The 15,781-nt window shown below is 45.4% G+C and overlaps 1 protein-coding gene across 1 annotated transcript in view; it reads right to left on the minus strand.

Annotated features, from left to right (window-relative positions):
- The window catches only part of VWC2 (von Willebrand factor C domain containing 2), a 49,115-nt gene extending 37,615 nt beyond the window's left edge, over positions 1 to 11,500 (minus strand). Inside the window, exons 1-2 of the mRNA XM_042808739.1 lie at positions 10,787 to 11,500; positions 3,665 to 3,794 (exon numbers count right to left, since the gene is read on the minus strand). Coding sequence (XP_042664673.1) covers positions 3,665 to 3,794; positions 10,787 to 11,500 — 844 coding nt within the window. The remainder of the gene's footprint in view (positions 1 to 3,664; positions 3,795 to 10,786) is intronic.
- Between the last annotated feature and the right edge of the window lie 4,281 nt (positions 11,501 to 15,781).

Here is a 15,781-nt window from a genome sequence, read left to right on the forward strand (position 1 = left end):
AGCCATGTTGTACCTCTGAGAGTGCTTCACACAAACTGAGCTTCCCACATGTCATTCAGAAGCCTACCTAAGCCTCTGAAACATCACCAAGCACAAACAGGTAAGTGCTAAGGAGGCACCTGGACAAGCTTCTTTCTGTCTGGGGTCATCTTTCAACCATATAACAAAACAAAAAACTGCTGTGGACCTTGGAACAAAATGGTTTGAGGTTTTTTGTTTGTTTGTTTGTGGGTTTTTTGTTTTTTGGGTTTTTTTTTAGCAACTCCTTTTCAGGCTCTGCCTGGACCCTTGGTGTTGCCTAGCCCTTCCGTAGCTCCCACACAGCAGGCTCAATTCAGCTGTGCACAGCTACCAGGGCTCAAACAGAGAGCAGAAGTGGAGCAGACAAGCAAGGCAATTCAATTTAGGAAGATAATTTACTTTTGGTATTAGCCATTCCCCCACCACCCAAATAAATCACTGGCAACAAATACCCAGCCTTTTTCTAATGAAGAGAGAGTGCTATGCTTATTATCTTCATTCTTCACTCCTGATGAGCTGTTGAAACGTTTGTGCCTGATTCTGAGCATATTGGTATTAATGTAAAAAAGGGTCTGCCTTTACAGAAGCAATCGCACTGCCAGCACCACAAAGGAGGAAGAAGAACAGGGTAGGGCACTTGTTACCCAGTACAGCTCTCTGAAATGCAATTTAAGTTTGTGTTGGTTTTTTTTTCCTATTGCTGCAGTTGGTTACCTGAAGCTCAACCTCCACATGAAGAAAGCCTCTCTTCCATTCCCTTCTGTCCGTACTTTGCATACTTACTGGGTATATAGATGTGATAAACACAAAGCGTCTCCCTTCTTATAGTGCCTCAAGATATAAAAGGAGGCAAATTCCCCCTAACCAAAGATTTTATCAGTGAAGCGTACCTTTCATCCCTCCCATAAGCTACTTTTCTGAACAGACGCTTCTTTGAAGTACAAACTGTCCCCGTCACAAAGAAGAAAGTGACATCTTCAACTTTGAAGGTATCTGGGCTCTTTCTTGACAGACAGAATGTGATACAGAAGATTATGAGATTCTGTATGTAAGGTGGTTTTTGGCTCTGCAAGTTTTCCATTCATTTCTTTGGTTGAAAATAAACATGAAACTGCACAACAGCCTATCCCTCCTTCATTGAAGAGTTGCCGGCACTTCTGTGGAATCGGGTTAAAGAAGTCAAAGAAGTCACTCTCTCCTTCCTACAGGAGAGAACGTACATTGTCCCATATCTGCCAGGTGACTGAATTCACTCATTTCTAATCATGACTAGCTTCCCCTGAATTTCCTCCACAAATCATATTCAGGCATTTTTGTGAGTTCCTATTAGTGATGGATGCAACTGTCTAGCTCCAAACCTGTTGGTTCACCACCAGGTCAGGGAGACTGGGAAAGCATTGTATGGTATAAAGTGCCAGGAATGGGAGGCATATCTGAATAGGATTTTGTTCATTTATAGTGCACAAATTTTATTCAATACACAGAACCCAAACTTCACCTTCTACCTCTTCTTGTTCTATCTACAGTAGGATGCTGAGTATGAAAGCAGTCATCTCACTTGCACACTCTCCATGCCTCTCTAGAAAGGCAGGTTCCACCTTTCCCACCACACGGGCTACGTGGCTGAGCAAGATATACATCTCTTGAGCTCCTTTGGGTTACTAACATGATGTTGTTGATGTCATCTCTGCTGCAATCAGCCCTGCAGCACCGTGCTGTGATTGTTTCCCCTGACTCACATTCACAGCGCATTTGTTCCAATAGGCTTGAAAATGACGGATGAGGCAGCTAGGTTTTCCTGCTCAGTAGGTTTTTGCTCCAATCTAATTAAAGACATTCAGTTCCTTGCAAACTACACGCATTCCATGCTTTACAATAAACTCTGAAAGCAAACTGCCTGATATTTTCTAAATCAGCTCCTTAAATTGAAAGGATTCCTCAGGAATTTCTTTACAATAATATACCAAAGCTGTGTGTTGAACCAGAAAAGTCAAGCTTCTTTTGAAACATCTTGTTTTTGCTGTTATTGTTAATGGCTTTATTTTCTTGTCTAAAAGCTAACAAGGAAAACCACTCTCGGTTCTCTGACATGCACAGAAGTGACAGGACAGCTCACTGGAAACAGTCAGCTCTGGTCACCTTGGTTTGAAACTGGGTCAGTGATGCCAGCTTCTGGGTATACAGAAGGAATATGCAATTAATTTGGGGATTCAGAAGCTGAGGGCATGAACATTCTCTGCTTGCAGGCAGAACTCAAGTAATCCAGCTTTTGTGCTTAAAGAGTAGGCAGTCGTGGTAACTAAGCCATGTTTACACATGGTTTTTGAAAAGGGCCTTCTTTCTGGGAAATGCATCAGGGGATCTTTGGAACCAGTTAAGCCAAACCCCACATTGTCACACCAGCTTAATTCAAATGCAAATGGAGATGGCCACCACCACAAGTGTGAGAGAACACGTACTGGCACAAAAATACTTGGAGCTCTGAACAGTGCAAGCACCTCTGGAGACAGTCAGAGGGAAAGACCATGCAGACTTAACACGCTGTGCTTTCAACTCTGCCCCTGGCACTGAGAACAGACCTTACCCCTGCCAACAGTCTCTTAGTCCTTGGTGCCTCATGAAATACCTGTCCTCATCTCCAAAAGCAGAGTACACTTAAGCTGTACCGATGGGAACAAATTCCTTCAGGATTGTAACAACCAATTAAGGGATGGGAAGCAATTACTTCTATGTCCATACAAATGAAACTCCTGCAATGCAATTAACTATCCCTTATCATCTACGGTTGAATTTCTGAAAAGCACATGCTGCACACTGTCTCCTTCCCTAGGTTTTTCACAAATTTAATCAGTTTGTTTTAGCTAATGCAGTGGAACCAAGGTATTCTAGAGAAATAATATATGACTGCAAATTACCTGAATATTTTCAAATGTTTTTTTTCATTTAAAATATAATTTAATGTGAGATTTTGCAGTATTCATTTCTATTAATATATTATCATTTCTTCTTTATAAGTGATGAGCCAGTGTGTCATGTAATTTTTTCTTCTAAATAGACCAAGACTTTGATCTAATGCAAGCCCTTGCTGGGAGTAGAGAGGCTTTCTGTCTAATTTAGTTACAAAAAATATTCAATTAAATTTGGGAGTTTAATTCATTTAGTTATAAAATTAAATGAGCTCAATAAAGTACATTTGATTTGCCTCAGGAAAAAAAAAAAGGGGGGGGAGGGAGAAGAATCTGTGAAAGGGGAAATAAGAAGGGGAAAAAAAAAGTAACTTTTCTTCTCAAACTGAAAGGTGAATAACATGAAGAGCCTGCACGCATTTTAGTGTGGCTATACATAAACCATATCTACAATAAGTTTATTTACAGTTTCTATCCAGAGACCACATTAATAAATGGCATTAACACTCTAAGTTAAGTCTCCTGGGTAACAAAAATACTGATAGGTCATATTTGAGTCCACCTCAGTCAGTGGGAGACTGGACTCTTCACACCGGGAAGGCACCAGTCCTACACAATCTTTCTCCATCTCTCTTTGGAGAAAGAGGAAGCAATGGAAATTATTCTGCAAAAAGGGAACTGAGCCACTTGGATCCCCCTGAGAGAAACCCCCTTTTAGTTCTGCAGCAGCCACTTACCATTTTTGCAGATAGGACAGCACTGATCAGGCTCATAGACAGGATCCACGCACTCGGTCTGGGGACAAGCTGACACAGTGCACAGCACTTCACCATTGGCTTCACAGCGGCACTTCTCACATGGAGAAACCTGAAACACAAATCCACTCATCTTTTAATCCTTTCACTTCTTCTTTCCTTTATCTCTTATTCCTCTTCCTTTAAAACAAATGCTTTTTATGGTCTGAATAAAGCAGAGGGCAAGGCTGGGCTCCTGCAAAATTACAGGACTGCAGCAAAATGAGTTGCAAGCTCTGCTGTGAACCTGTGCCAAATGGAATTGCTAAAGGGATCTCAGGAACAACAACTTCTTAGATTTTAACACAAATAAAGTAAAAATATTCCTACATTTTTAGTGAAATTCCTGCATATTAGGTTCCTAATTCAGTTTAAATTTTGCTTAATTTTATTAGATGTTCAAAAAATAATTTAGCAAAAAAATACTACATTAAAAATAAAGGAGAATTTTTGCTAAATTAAACATGAAACTCCTTTTAATGGAAATCTTCATTGCATTTTTTCCAGGTTTGAAACCTTTTGGTGGCAGGAAGTTGCATTTCACTGAATGCAACTTCACTGAAAATGATCATTCTCATTGTGAAGTAGGGAAAAACGTCCTGTGAACTCAGATATTTCCCAGATGTTAACTACTCTTTTGTAATATGTGAAACTTTCTGAAAAGAAAATGCAACTCAAAGAAAGAGGTGAAGCCAAAAAATAAAGAAATAGGGTCATCCTTTTTTACCTACTGAAACGTAACTGGTTTTGAAGAATTCTGCAGAATAGAAGCTCCAGGAGATAACTACTTAAATGACCTACTTCAATTAAATTAATTTCTAACAAAATGGAATCAAGGATCCCTTTAGGAAAGGTATGGACTTTAAAAAGTCTATGTTTGTCAGATGTATAACTCCAGTTGTTCTCTTTCCCACAAGGTGCTGCACATGGCATCTCTAATGTCCATGTACTCCTAGAAGAGCTGGAGGTAGAGGGAAGGAAGGGCACCAAAGAAAAAGAAATTGTACATTAAATTGCATCACTATTCTCAAAAAAGCCCCACACTGCTATCTGTGCTCAAAGCGCAGGATGAAAATCTGGCTGCATGTTAGTAACAGTGATCCTCTAAATCCATCATCTGTTCACATTCCAGGTTTACTTAAGGTCAACACTTTGACGAGGCTGGTTTTGCTTGGAGTCTTTCCCATTCCAGATTCCAGCTGATGCAGAACAACCATCTTCTGCATTTCTCCAACATGAGCAGAGTAACCTCAAAACTAAAAAATATAGTTTTTGTTATGGAGAATCATGCGAGATCTCTAACTTGCAGATCTTCTGGTATCTTCTCCCTCTTTCTGAAGCGTATTTCTATCATATTTCTTTTTTCCTGAACTCCATTCTTGGCTTGCTTGTCCTGTTCACATCTTTCTCACTTCCTGAGTTCAAATACGTTGATGCTTGCACAGCATCATCTCTAACTAAATGCTCATCCATGCTTTGCTACTTCTCTTCCCACCTGCCAGGACTGTCATTTCTTTATGCACTTGTGTATTTTTTAACACCATCCCCTCTACTTAGAATGCCTAAATAGGGTCTCTTGCTGTGTTGCTTTCTGCTTTTATTACTATTATTTATTTCAGACTTCCTTTGCTAGCTACTTGTTTCCCGATTTCCCTTTGCTTTGCACTCCACTCAGGACAAAAATATGCATCATGCATTTATAAAATGCTACATGGAGGCTGACAGCCCACTGCTGCAGACTTTTATTGCGGGCTTTCAAATGGAAACTTCGTCTTGTAATTGTTCAAAGACTGCCATGTTCACTTGCAGAGTTGGAACGTCAGCAGATGAGGAGATTTCTGATCTAGTGCTCAGAGTCAGCTATTTCAGACAGTCACTTGAATTTCATGTGAAAGTTTGAATGTAAGCAAAAATGAGCCCCTGCAAGTCATTAGTAAATAGTCTTCCCTCTGGACTTAGGTGCAGAAAGAAATGCTTACTAAATTATGATAAAAAGAAATTTAGAAATCCTATTTGACCAGTGCTACTAGAACTCAGTTCCAAGGATATGGCTCAATAAGGCAAATCTATAGCTTTCAATAGGCTTCAACATTTTTTTAGACATGCATAAGTCTAAAACTTCTACAGCAACAAACCAGTAAGTAAAAAATTGATAATACTGCAAAACGACAAACAAAACTGATCGAATCTTTGTCTAGTAATGATAATTTGGAATGATGCCCTTTCCTCTTGTACAGCGCGTTCAGTTAAGGGCCACATTGTTCATGAATCAGTACACTATTGCTCATGTTACACTGCAGTCAGGAACACTCTTCCTGTTTGGTAATGATGGATTGTTTCAGGAGAATGCATACAGAATCCCAGAACAATTTGGGCTGGAAGGGACCTTAAAGCTCACCCAGCCCCACTCCCCTGCCATGGGCAGGGCTGCCACCCACCAGCTCAGGCTGCCCAGGTCCCCATCGAACCTGGTCTTGGGTGACTTTAGAGATGGAGCACACACAGCTTCTCTGGACAGCTGTGCCATTGCCTCACTACCCTCATTTGGAAGAATTTCTTCCCAGTATCTAATCATAGAATCATCAAGGTTGGAAAAGACCTCCAAGATCATGAAGCCCAATCTAAACCCACTCTTTTGTAGTTGAAAGCTGTTGCCCTTTCTTTTTAGCCACTATGGGGTCTGGTAAAAAGTCTTTCTCCATCTTTATAAGTAAGCACCGCCAACTGTTAGGCCCAGTTTTGTTCAACTTTTCCCTTACTGGGTTGGATAAACACTCCTCTGATGTCTCTGTCTCAGTCAACTGTACAAACAGCAGTTTGTGACTCCCTGCCACTCCTTAGTCCAAAGGTTCCATCTTCTACTTACCCAGGAACATAGATTCCATAGGAACATGCCCATGGGACCATAGCCATGGGAAAAGTGTGGCAAAGCCATCAGCCACACATGGTGTTCTCCTACTCCAGGTATGTGTCAGAACCAGAGATCAGATTCCAATGCTCACAAATCCTGTTTTGTTTGACACTGCTGCTTTCCCTCCCACTTTTACAACGCTAATTTTTATACCTCAGAGTGTTTACCAAAGTCAGTAGGACCACACATACAAGCTTAGCCCACTTTGGTGAGGAAGGGGACTGGCATCAAGGAGGTTCCGCATACGTTTGTGCTCACAAACCTCTTTTCAAGCATGTAAGTGAACCACAGTAGCTGCTAAAACAGTGTTAGTGTCCACCTTTATCTATTCATCCTTGGACTAAATGGTAGAGCACTGCTTTTTATATATTATCATGATGTAACAGGAACTATAGAAAAACAATTTCTTATCTTAATGGCAGCTGAATACTTGGAAACATAATCATCATTAGAGAGAGAGACAATAAGATAGTGTATTACAACAGAAGTTAAATAAATCAGAATGAAAAGAAATTTTTGGTCCTTCATTTCCTCTCCTCTATTCCTGTAACATAAGAACATTCCCTGCAGCACAGTCACTAATGACAGCCAATGCAATGAGCAGCCTACTTGTTCATCTGGGAAACCACCAGTCTTGCAGAACTCACACTTAGCACATTTGACAGAACCAGGCTGGACTGGAGACGACATGACCTAGCAGTCTCTCTCTGAAGACTAACAATGCCATGACTCTCTGGTCTGCAGATGAAGTTATTAACTCCACAGCAGCAGTAGAATCTGTCTATGCAAAAACTGGGTAAAGACAACAAGAAGCACAGAAGGCTGAAGTATTCACCAGGCAGCTGTAAAACCTGTAGAAAATGGAGTACAGATGGCAAAAATAAAAACTTCTTTAGAACTGTTTACAGGGAAGTTTATGAGCAGATGTGTAAACATTTTGCTATCAAGTTGCAGATGCAGGAAAAAAATACAAACACATGATTGCGTAAACAGGTAGACTTCCCACTAGCAGAGCATGAAGAAAACTGAACATTAGTGAGAGTAGTAGGTTTATCAAGCAACTTACAACTTAAACTGTTGCAATTAAGAAGTGAGAACTCATTGACACTCATTAAAGTTCTGATACAGAGTAAGCTGAGCTTTATCTTTTCCCTTCCCACATGCCAAATAAAATATTATAGATTACATGCAATCCACATTTGCTCTTTGAGAAAATCTAAGCTTAAAAAAAAAATAAATCATAATCCCAAAGTGATTTGCTATTCTGGTGGAATTTGAATAACTATTTTCTTTCACACAACTTAGGAGAACATGAACAGAATTAGGTTGACAAGAATTAAATGTACTGTTGCATTCACCTACAACAATGTACCAGCCTTGCTTTTATTTCTCTATCACTTCACAGTGTCACAGATGTTTCAAAATTTGTTTGGGTTTGTTGACTTCTGGATTTCCAAAGTATTCACCCACCATCAAAAACAAAACAAAACAAAAACAAAACAAAAAAGAAACAAACACACATTTTTTTTTGGTGGCACAGACATTCAAAACAAAACCCATAACCCATAAAGCAACAACTTCCAACAATGTATATCTTTCCCATTGAATAATGCACTTCTGAAGATTATTTATGGTCCCTGTAAGGCTATTACTTTATATGTCAGCCTGCATTTCCAAATGTTACTGTAAGACTGAAAAACATCTCATGGAGTACGTGCTCAGCAATCTCTAGCTCCAGTGCTGAATTTTACCCTAGTTGCATTTCACCAGCAGTGCTGAGGCTTTTGCTCCAGTTTCACTTGTACGGATCCTGCAACGATGCCTCTGCCATACAGCATCACGATACCCCCAGGAGAGCAGAGCAGTGCTGATGAAAACAGCTTCAGGAAACCTCATCCTTGTGATTTTGTATTGATATTCCTATCCTTTTTGAAAAGCAGAAAAACACAGGTGTACACATACACACATACGCACACAGAGCCTGTGGGTTTGCCTGTCAATCAAAGAAGAAAAGCATCAAATCTTCCTTCCCTGGCAAACTCAGCTTCTGAGTTAGTACCGGCTCTTTTCAAGGAGATGTTTTGCTGTGTTGAATTATATACAAATTTTATATAAGCAGACTCCTAAACCTGCATGTATATATATACACATCTGCATGTAAGAATTTGTGTAGGTAACTTCCCTTAAAAGTTAAGTCACGTTTTTCTTCCTTCAATAATGTCTGATGAGTGGCAATAAACAGAAAACAAAGGTGAAGACAGAATAAAATCAGACTTCTATCCATTTATAATTCCTTCCCTGACCTTCATCAAGAGGTGGCATATAAGAAAGCTCTGTAAGACAGCCAGCTTTAAACTTGTAGAAAAAGCCTTTGTGTGTGATGGTTTGCATTTGCAGTTGTTTCCACCAAGCAGCAATCTGACCACATCTGTGCTCTCCTTTGCCAGGCATTGCAGCTAATTGCGGCTGCATGGGCTGATGATTGTGTTTACAGTTTTGTGCCTGTATTATTGGAACCAGTGTGGGAGCCTGACAAAAAAGCAATGTCCTGACGTGTCAAAACGAAGCAGTTGCAAACCCCCTGCTGTGCTGTGCTGGTAACTTTCCTTGCACATCTGGAACAGGCACCCATTCTCCCTCCTTTCTAAAGCCGACAAATACAAAGCAGTAAGGGACATACTATTTCATTGCAGGAGGGCATCAGTTCAACTATATAAAGGCTGAACAGGGTTAAAAAGAATTTGGAAGCCAAAGCCTACACTAACATTTTTGTAAATGGCACTCTTTGTGTTCCCTTTTTACCAAAGCTGCCATCCATGCTCAAGTATAACGGAAGTCCTAAGGCTATACTCTCCCAGCATACACTGAACAAGGTACTTCAGATTTGCTTTACAGCCAGTAACAGGACACCACTATATACAGAGAAAAGCAACTTGTTAGAAGTTGGGCTAACAATGAGGAGAAGCCTTTTAAACCTCCATATGGAGACCTGCACAGAGCACGTGCAAAAGCATCACTGCTCTGTCTGCCGTTCAGAATTAACTTCACTGAAAAAGAAGGAATCTTACGACCTATCTCTGAAGTGTCACCAACCTGCCACTACTACAGTGGTCTTCCTCTTAAAGGGAAACCACTGCCCCAGAGCTGAATGCCATCTTTGAGAGGATGCACAATTTCTTCTGCCATGCTTTGAAAACAACAAATACTCTGCATGTGAAATGTGAAGACATAAATAGAAATAAGCTTCTAAGAGCACACAGGCACCACAGAGAGCAGAGGGGGAAACTTATTTACATCTTTCACAAATGTAATTTATCTTCCTCTACCTATGAAAGGCTCAAGCTGACAGGGCTCCAAAGAGCCCTCAGCCCACTCAAGCCAAAGCCGTGTATTCCCACAAAGGTGCTGAACCAGATCCTCACCTGCAGCCATTCCCAAGCAAGTCCTTACAGCCTGCCTGCAGAGCTCAGCCACTATAACATGTGAAAAGGGCAAGATAAGCAACCAGGAAACTTCAAAACTTTTCAGTGCACTGCAGTAAACAACATACATTTTCAATGATAATGACCTTGGACAGCAGTGTTTAAAAGGCTCTGCTCTGAAAAGCTCTCTCTAAACACAGCTTTTCAAGTCCTTTGTTTCAATGTAACCTTAAACCAGACAGTAACCCCTGCTCTCATTAAAAGGCAGGCCCATCCTTGTTCTCTGAAAGCATTGCACAACCTTTTCCGCTCAGATTAGGCAGAGTTAAAAAAAGGTAACATCACTGCCTGACTGCCGGGAATGGGAGTCAACCCGCAACCCCTGCCTGGTCCCTGCACGGCACAAGTGTCACAGGGAACGGTAAAACAAGAGAACAAACGCAGTGCTGGAAATCCTCTTCAAATCCACCTTGCTGCCAAGCAGCATCCTTTCAAGTAGCATTTTTTACTGTAAATACCAAAGGAATTAATAGAGACCAGCCCCCTCATTTAAAATTATTACAGTATCGCAGCACAAGAAAGGTCATGTTTGAGGGGAATATTTCATAGCACCGCAGAAGCAGTGCTAAGGCAGAAATGAAAAGGGGAGGGGAGACCCAGAGCAGCCTCCAAACTCCCCGTGCGGCTCCAAGCGGCCGAGGCCCTGCAAAAGCCCTTCTGCTCAGCCCTTACCATGAACTCCTCGAGGGTCTGGTAGGTCTTCCCCCGAAACTCGCAGTAGTTCTTCCTCTCCTTGCACTGCGGGCAGCACTGCGTGGTGTCCACATGCACGCACCGAGGGTGGAGCCTGGGGCACTCGGGCTGCATGCACAGCGGGCCCTCCTCCGTGCACAGGCAGGGGCAGGCTGAGGGGCCTGGCGCGAACTTCTCCCCGATGGCGTAGACGAAGCCGCTCTCATCCACACAGCCCTTCCCGCGGTAGTCCGGGTAGGCGTACTCCTCCAGGGGCTCCGGGGTAGCGCTGGCCACTGCCGCCGGCAGCGACGAGGCCTCGGCTAGACGAGGCGCCTCGGCCGCCATGTCCCGCTGCTCCTGGACCGGCACGCTGGCAGACTTCCCGCCCGTCCCCTGGCTGCTCCAAGCCTGCTTCTGCTTGGTCCACGACTCCTTGTTGGAGTAGTTCCTGCTGCCTTTGCTCTTCCAGTCCCTGCCGCCCTCCTCCCTCCCGCTGCGGCCGATCTCGCCCACTTTCCCCGCGCCGGCCTGGCTGTCCCTCGCCGACGCGTGGTCCCTCTTCTCCTGGCTGGCCTTGATCTCCTGCTTGTCCTGTGCCCTGGCCAGCTTCTGCAGGGGGATGGTGGAGCTACAGAGGGCAACCATGAGGCAGCAGGTTACCAGGAGAGAGCTGGAGAGAGCTCCAATTGCCATTGCAGTAGAGCTGGGCATCACCTACTGCATCCCACAGGGGACACTGCGCTCACATCGGAGGGAAGTGCGCGGCGGATCCGCAGCCCCTAGGAAAAGAGCGGTTAGAACACTTCAGCCCGGGCACCTCTCCCCCACCCCGACGCAACGACACCTCGAGCACCGTGCGAACCGCACGCACCGGGCAGAGCACAGCCTGCTGCCGCGGCCATCCCTCCTCCTCCTCTTCCTCCTCCTCCTCCTCCTCCTCCCCCCGCTCCGGAGCTGACCTCCGCCAGAGCCTCGCACGCCGACCCCCGTCCCGGGATCAGGGTCTCCCGCGGCTGCAGTCTTGGGGCCGGGGCTGAGTGACAGCGCTGCCCGGCGTGGAGCAGCGCGGAGCCGGCTGCGTCCCGCTCATCTGCATGCACGGTGTTTTTCATGAACCTCTTACTCAGCCTGAAGTGCTGGTTGGTTTTTAAATGCATACCATCGCATCGAAGCGCCCCGAGCCAAACTACATCCCTCCCGAACTCCCCAAACAGACACACAGCATCTCTTCCTTCCCGTGTTTTAAAGGCACGGCGGAGCCCGGAGGAGTTCCCGCGGCACCGACAGCGCTCCGGGCTCCGTCCCCAGCACACCGCGCATCACACCCCGAACACACACACATATACGTACGCTGCTCCGGCCGCGGCGAGCCGAGACGCTCCAGCTCCCGGCGCAACCCCACCTCCGAGGTACGGCTCCTCAAAGCCATTTAAAAGCCGCCGCACCGCCCGCCTCCCCGGCCCTCACCGGCGGCCCGGCCCGGCGGGGGCGGCGGCACCGCGGGGCACCGCGCCCGCTCCTCCCGCAGCCCCGAACTTCCCGGCGGGGCTCGGCCCGGCGCCCCCCTACCTGCGCGGAGCCGGGCTCAGCCCCGCCGGCGGCTCGGGGCTGCCACGGCGGGGCTGCGGGCTGCCCACCCACCCCGCCCGCCGTCCCTCCGCCAAATCCAACGCACAGCCGCCCAGCCGGCCCCACCGCCCCCAGGGGCGGGCTCCTCCGCGGCCCCCGCTCCCTCACATGGCGAAGGGAACCGGGGTACGACGACCCGCTCCGGGCCCCGCAGCGGAAGGGAGGAGCGCGGGTGGCGGTGGGGGAACTTCGCCGGGATGAGGGCGTCGGACGCGGTGCGAAGCCGGAGGGAACCGGGGGTGGCGGAGGGGCCGGCGGGGTCAGCCTGGCCAAGGCTGTCTGCATCGATCGGCTCCGCTTTGGTTAGCGCCCTCCTTAGCCCCACTTAGCAGCGATCCGGGGTGTGGTACGCGAGTTGGAAAACGTATTTGCTCTTTCGGATGGCTGACAGGTGTTTCTGTGCTGAAATACCTTGTCGGTTTTCTCTGTTACACAGAAAGTGGGCCGAGCGGGTCACTTTAGCAGTGATAGCTGAAGCGCAGGTAGTCAGAGTGGTGGGACAGAAGCGCAGAAGAAAAGCCCAAGCGAGATCTTTGCATGTGGTGTTTTCCATCTGCAACTGAGCAGGGGCTGGGAGCCCAGTAAGTTTACTTACACGTTTGCTTTTTTGTTTAATGCTAACCTGCATTAGATGCTATCCCAGGATAATCTGCAGTGAGTTTTGCCTTGCAGATGTCCCAGTGCAGTCCCGGCTGCACTAGCCTGAGTGCTGCAATGGATCTCCAGCAGCTTGCTGTGCCCAGCAAGCTGGGCCGCATTACTCAAAGCACTTCACAGTTCTAGGCTAGGTGAAGTTTTCAGAAGTGTTGTCATTAAAATGGTAGCGTTGCAGTATGGGTGCTCAGGAGAGCAATGGAGATTGGCTGGATATTAATGTTTCAGTGCTAAGTACCTTCCTGAGTGCCTGTTACTTCTGAAAGCTCAGGCACTTATACTTCTCCAGGGCAGGATGCAGGTGCAGCTTGTCTGCTGGGTTCTCACAATGAACGTCCATGAGCCTGGCTTGGCTTACAGAATGATTTGTTAACACCATCTTACATCTCTCATAATGAGCCAAATAAGGGTTTCATTTTCTGAAACTTAAAAATTCAAGGTTAACATTTGGAAGAAAAGCAGCCAAATGGTTACACAAGTAAAATGAAGCACCAGATGCCATACAGATTCTAGGCTACATCTCATAGAGCTAAGCTAGGCCTTTCTCATTATTTGACTTGAAGTACTTCTTGATGATTCATACAAGCTGGAGGAAGATCTCCTTGAGAGCAGCCCTGTGGAGAAGGACTTGGGAGGTCCTGGTGGACAAGAAGCTGGACAGGAGCCAGCAGTGTGAGCTTGCAGCCCAGAAGGCCAGCTGTGTTCTGGGATGCATTAAAAAAGGGGTGACCAGCAGAGAGAGGAAAGTGATTGTCCCCCTCTGCTCGGCTTTTGTGAGGCTCCACTGCACCCAGGCCTGGGCCCCCAGTGCAGGAAGGATGTGGAGCTCTTGGAGCAGGTCCAGAGGAGGGCCACTAAGAAGATCAGAGGGCCGGAGCACCTCTCCTATGAGGAAAGGTTGAGGGAACTGGGCTTGTTTAGCTTGCAGAAGAGAAGGCTCCATGGAGACCTCATTGTGGCCTTCCAGTACTTGAAGGGAGCATATAAACAGGAGGGGGAATGACTGTTTACAAGGCTGGACAGTGATAGGACAAGGGGGAATGGTTTTAAACTGAGACAGGGGAGGTTTAGGTTAGATATTAGGAGGAAGTTTTTCACTCGGAGGGTGGTGATGCACTGGAACAGGTTGCCCAAGGAAGTTGTGGATGCCTCATCCCTGGAAGCATTCATGGCCAGGCTGGATGTGGCCGTGGACAGCCTGGTGTGGTGGTTGGAGACCCTGCAGTGATTGAAACTAGATGAACATTGTGGTCCTTTTCAACCCAGGCCATTCTATGATTCCATGATTCTATGATTCTGTGATTAAAAGTTATCCTCTAATTACCTCTGAATAAAGAATTGAATCTTTGCTTTTTCTAAAATGTTAATTCTGTGCAGTTAAACCCTGAGGTGGGTTGAGTAACCAGTAACCACTATACAATACCACTGATTCTAGGGGAACAGCTTGAACTTTGCATTTGAAGTGTATCAGCTTACATTTACAAGTGCTTCCAAGCAGCAATTAGTTCTGGATACAGCAAGGCAGAAGGCAGTGGAGGTCTCAGGAAGGTGAGGCAGAGAGAAGCAAGTTTATGGCTCTTACATGTTCACAGGTGAAGCTCTGGTACAAAGGCTGAGAGGACCTTCAGCCCTCAGGACTGTATTAGACACCTGTGCTTCTCCCAGGTCTATCTACACGTCACATGAATCAGACTGGGCTGGAGGGTCAAGATAGTGCTATATAAAAAGAAAGGTGAAGTCTCAGAGCTTTCTGATCTGAGCCTTCATGACAAAGTGGGAGGTAAATAGCCTCATTCTTTATCTGAAGGATTTCTCATTGGACTTAAGCCTCTGTGCATTCAGATTCATACGTATATCAAGTGATGGATGGTACCTGACAGTAGGACGCTTCCTGACTACTTCATTAGTGTCACAAAGTAAAATTGCAAAATATTATAATCCAAATGGTTTGCTATCAGATACGGAAGAAATGTTGGGTGTTTTCAATGTGTATCCTGAGCTAAAAGAGAGAAACATGACAATCTTATTTCAAGGCCACTTTTTCAAATGTAAATTTGAAACTCTTCGTGTAACATAGAAAGCTGGAAACTGAAGCCCTTCTGTTTATTCAAGAATGGATCTGGCATAAGAAGCACATGTCCAGGTTTCCCCATTCTGCTCTCCCACTAGCAAGGACCAACTGCATCTCTGTGAGAACTGAATTCTACATCTCCCTTCAAGATACTTTCCCTTCTGCTGTGTCGTGTTTATCTGGGAACTTTGCACTAGGCACGCTTCTTTTTAAAAAGCCAGTGCTAATTTAGCTTAATTCAGCTAGGAACCAGTTGGTGTTAAACCAAAGGCTTCAGCAGCTGAAAGGGTTGGCAGAGAATGACTCAAGTCAAACTAGTGTGATGGCCATCTCCATTAGACCAGGCTTGAGAGAATGACATTCGTGCTGGAGATTGCTGACTGTTAGTCAGGAAACAAACCCCAAAATGAAAATAGTACTTGAAGTGCGGCCACACCAGTACTGAGTATAGAGGGACAATTACCTCCCTGGTCTTGCTGACTGTATTATTTCTGATATGAGCCAGGATGCTGCTGGCCTTGTTGGCCACCTGGGCACACTGCTAGCTCATAGTTACTGACCAGCACCGGCAGCTCCAAGTCTGTAGTGTTGCCTGGCGTTGTTGTGACCAAAGTGCAGGATCTGGCACTTGATCTTGT

Source organism: Centrocercus urophasianus, unplaced genomic scaffold (genome assembly GCF_019232065.1).
Source record: "Centrocercus urophasianus isolate 14NV4802_14NV808 unplaced genomic scaffold, USGS_Curo_1.0 seq_11, whole genome shotgun sequence".
Lineage (NCBI taxonomy): Eukaryota > Metazoa > Chordata > Aves > Galliformes > Phasianidae > Centrocercus > Centrocercus urophasianus.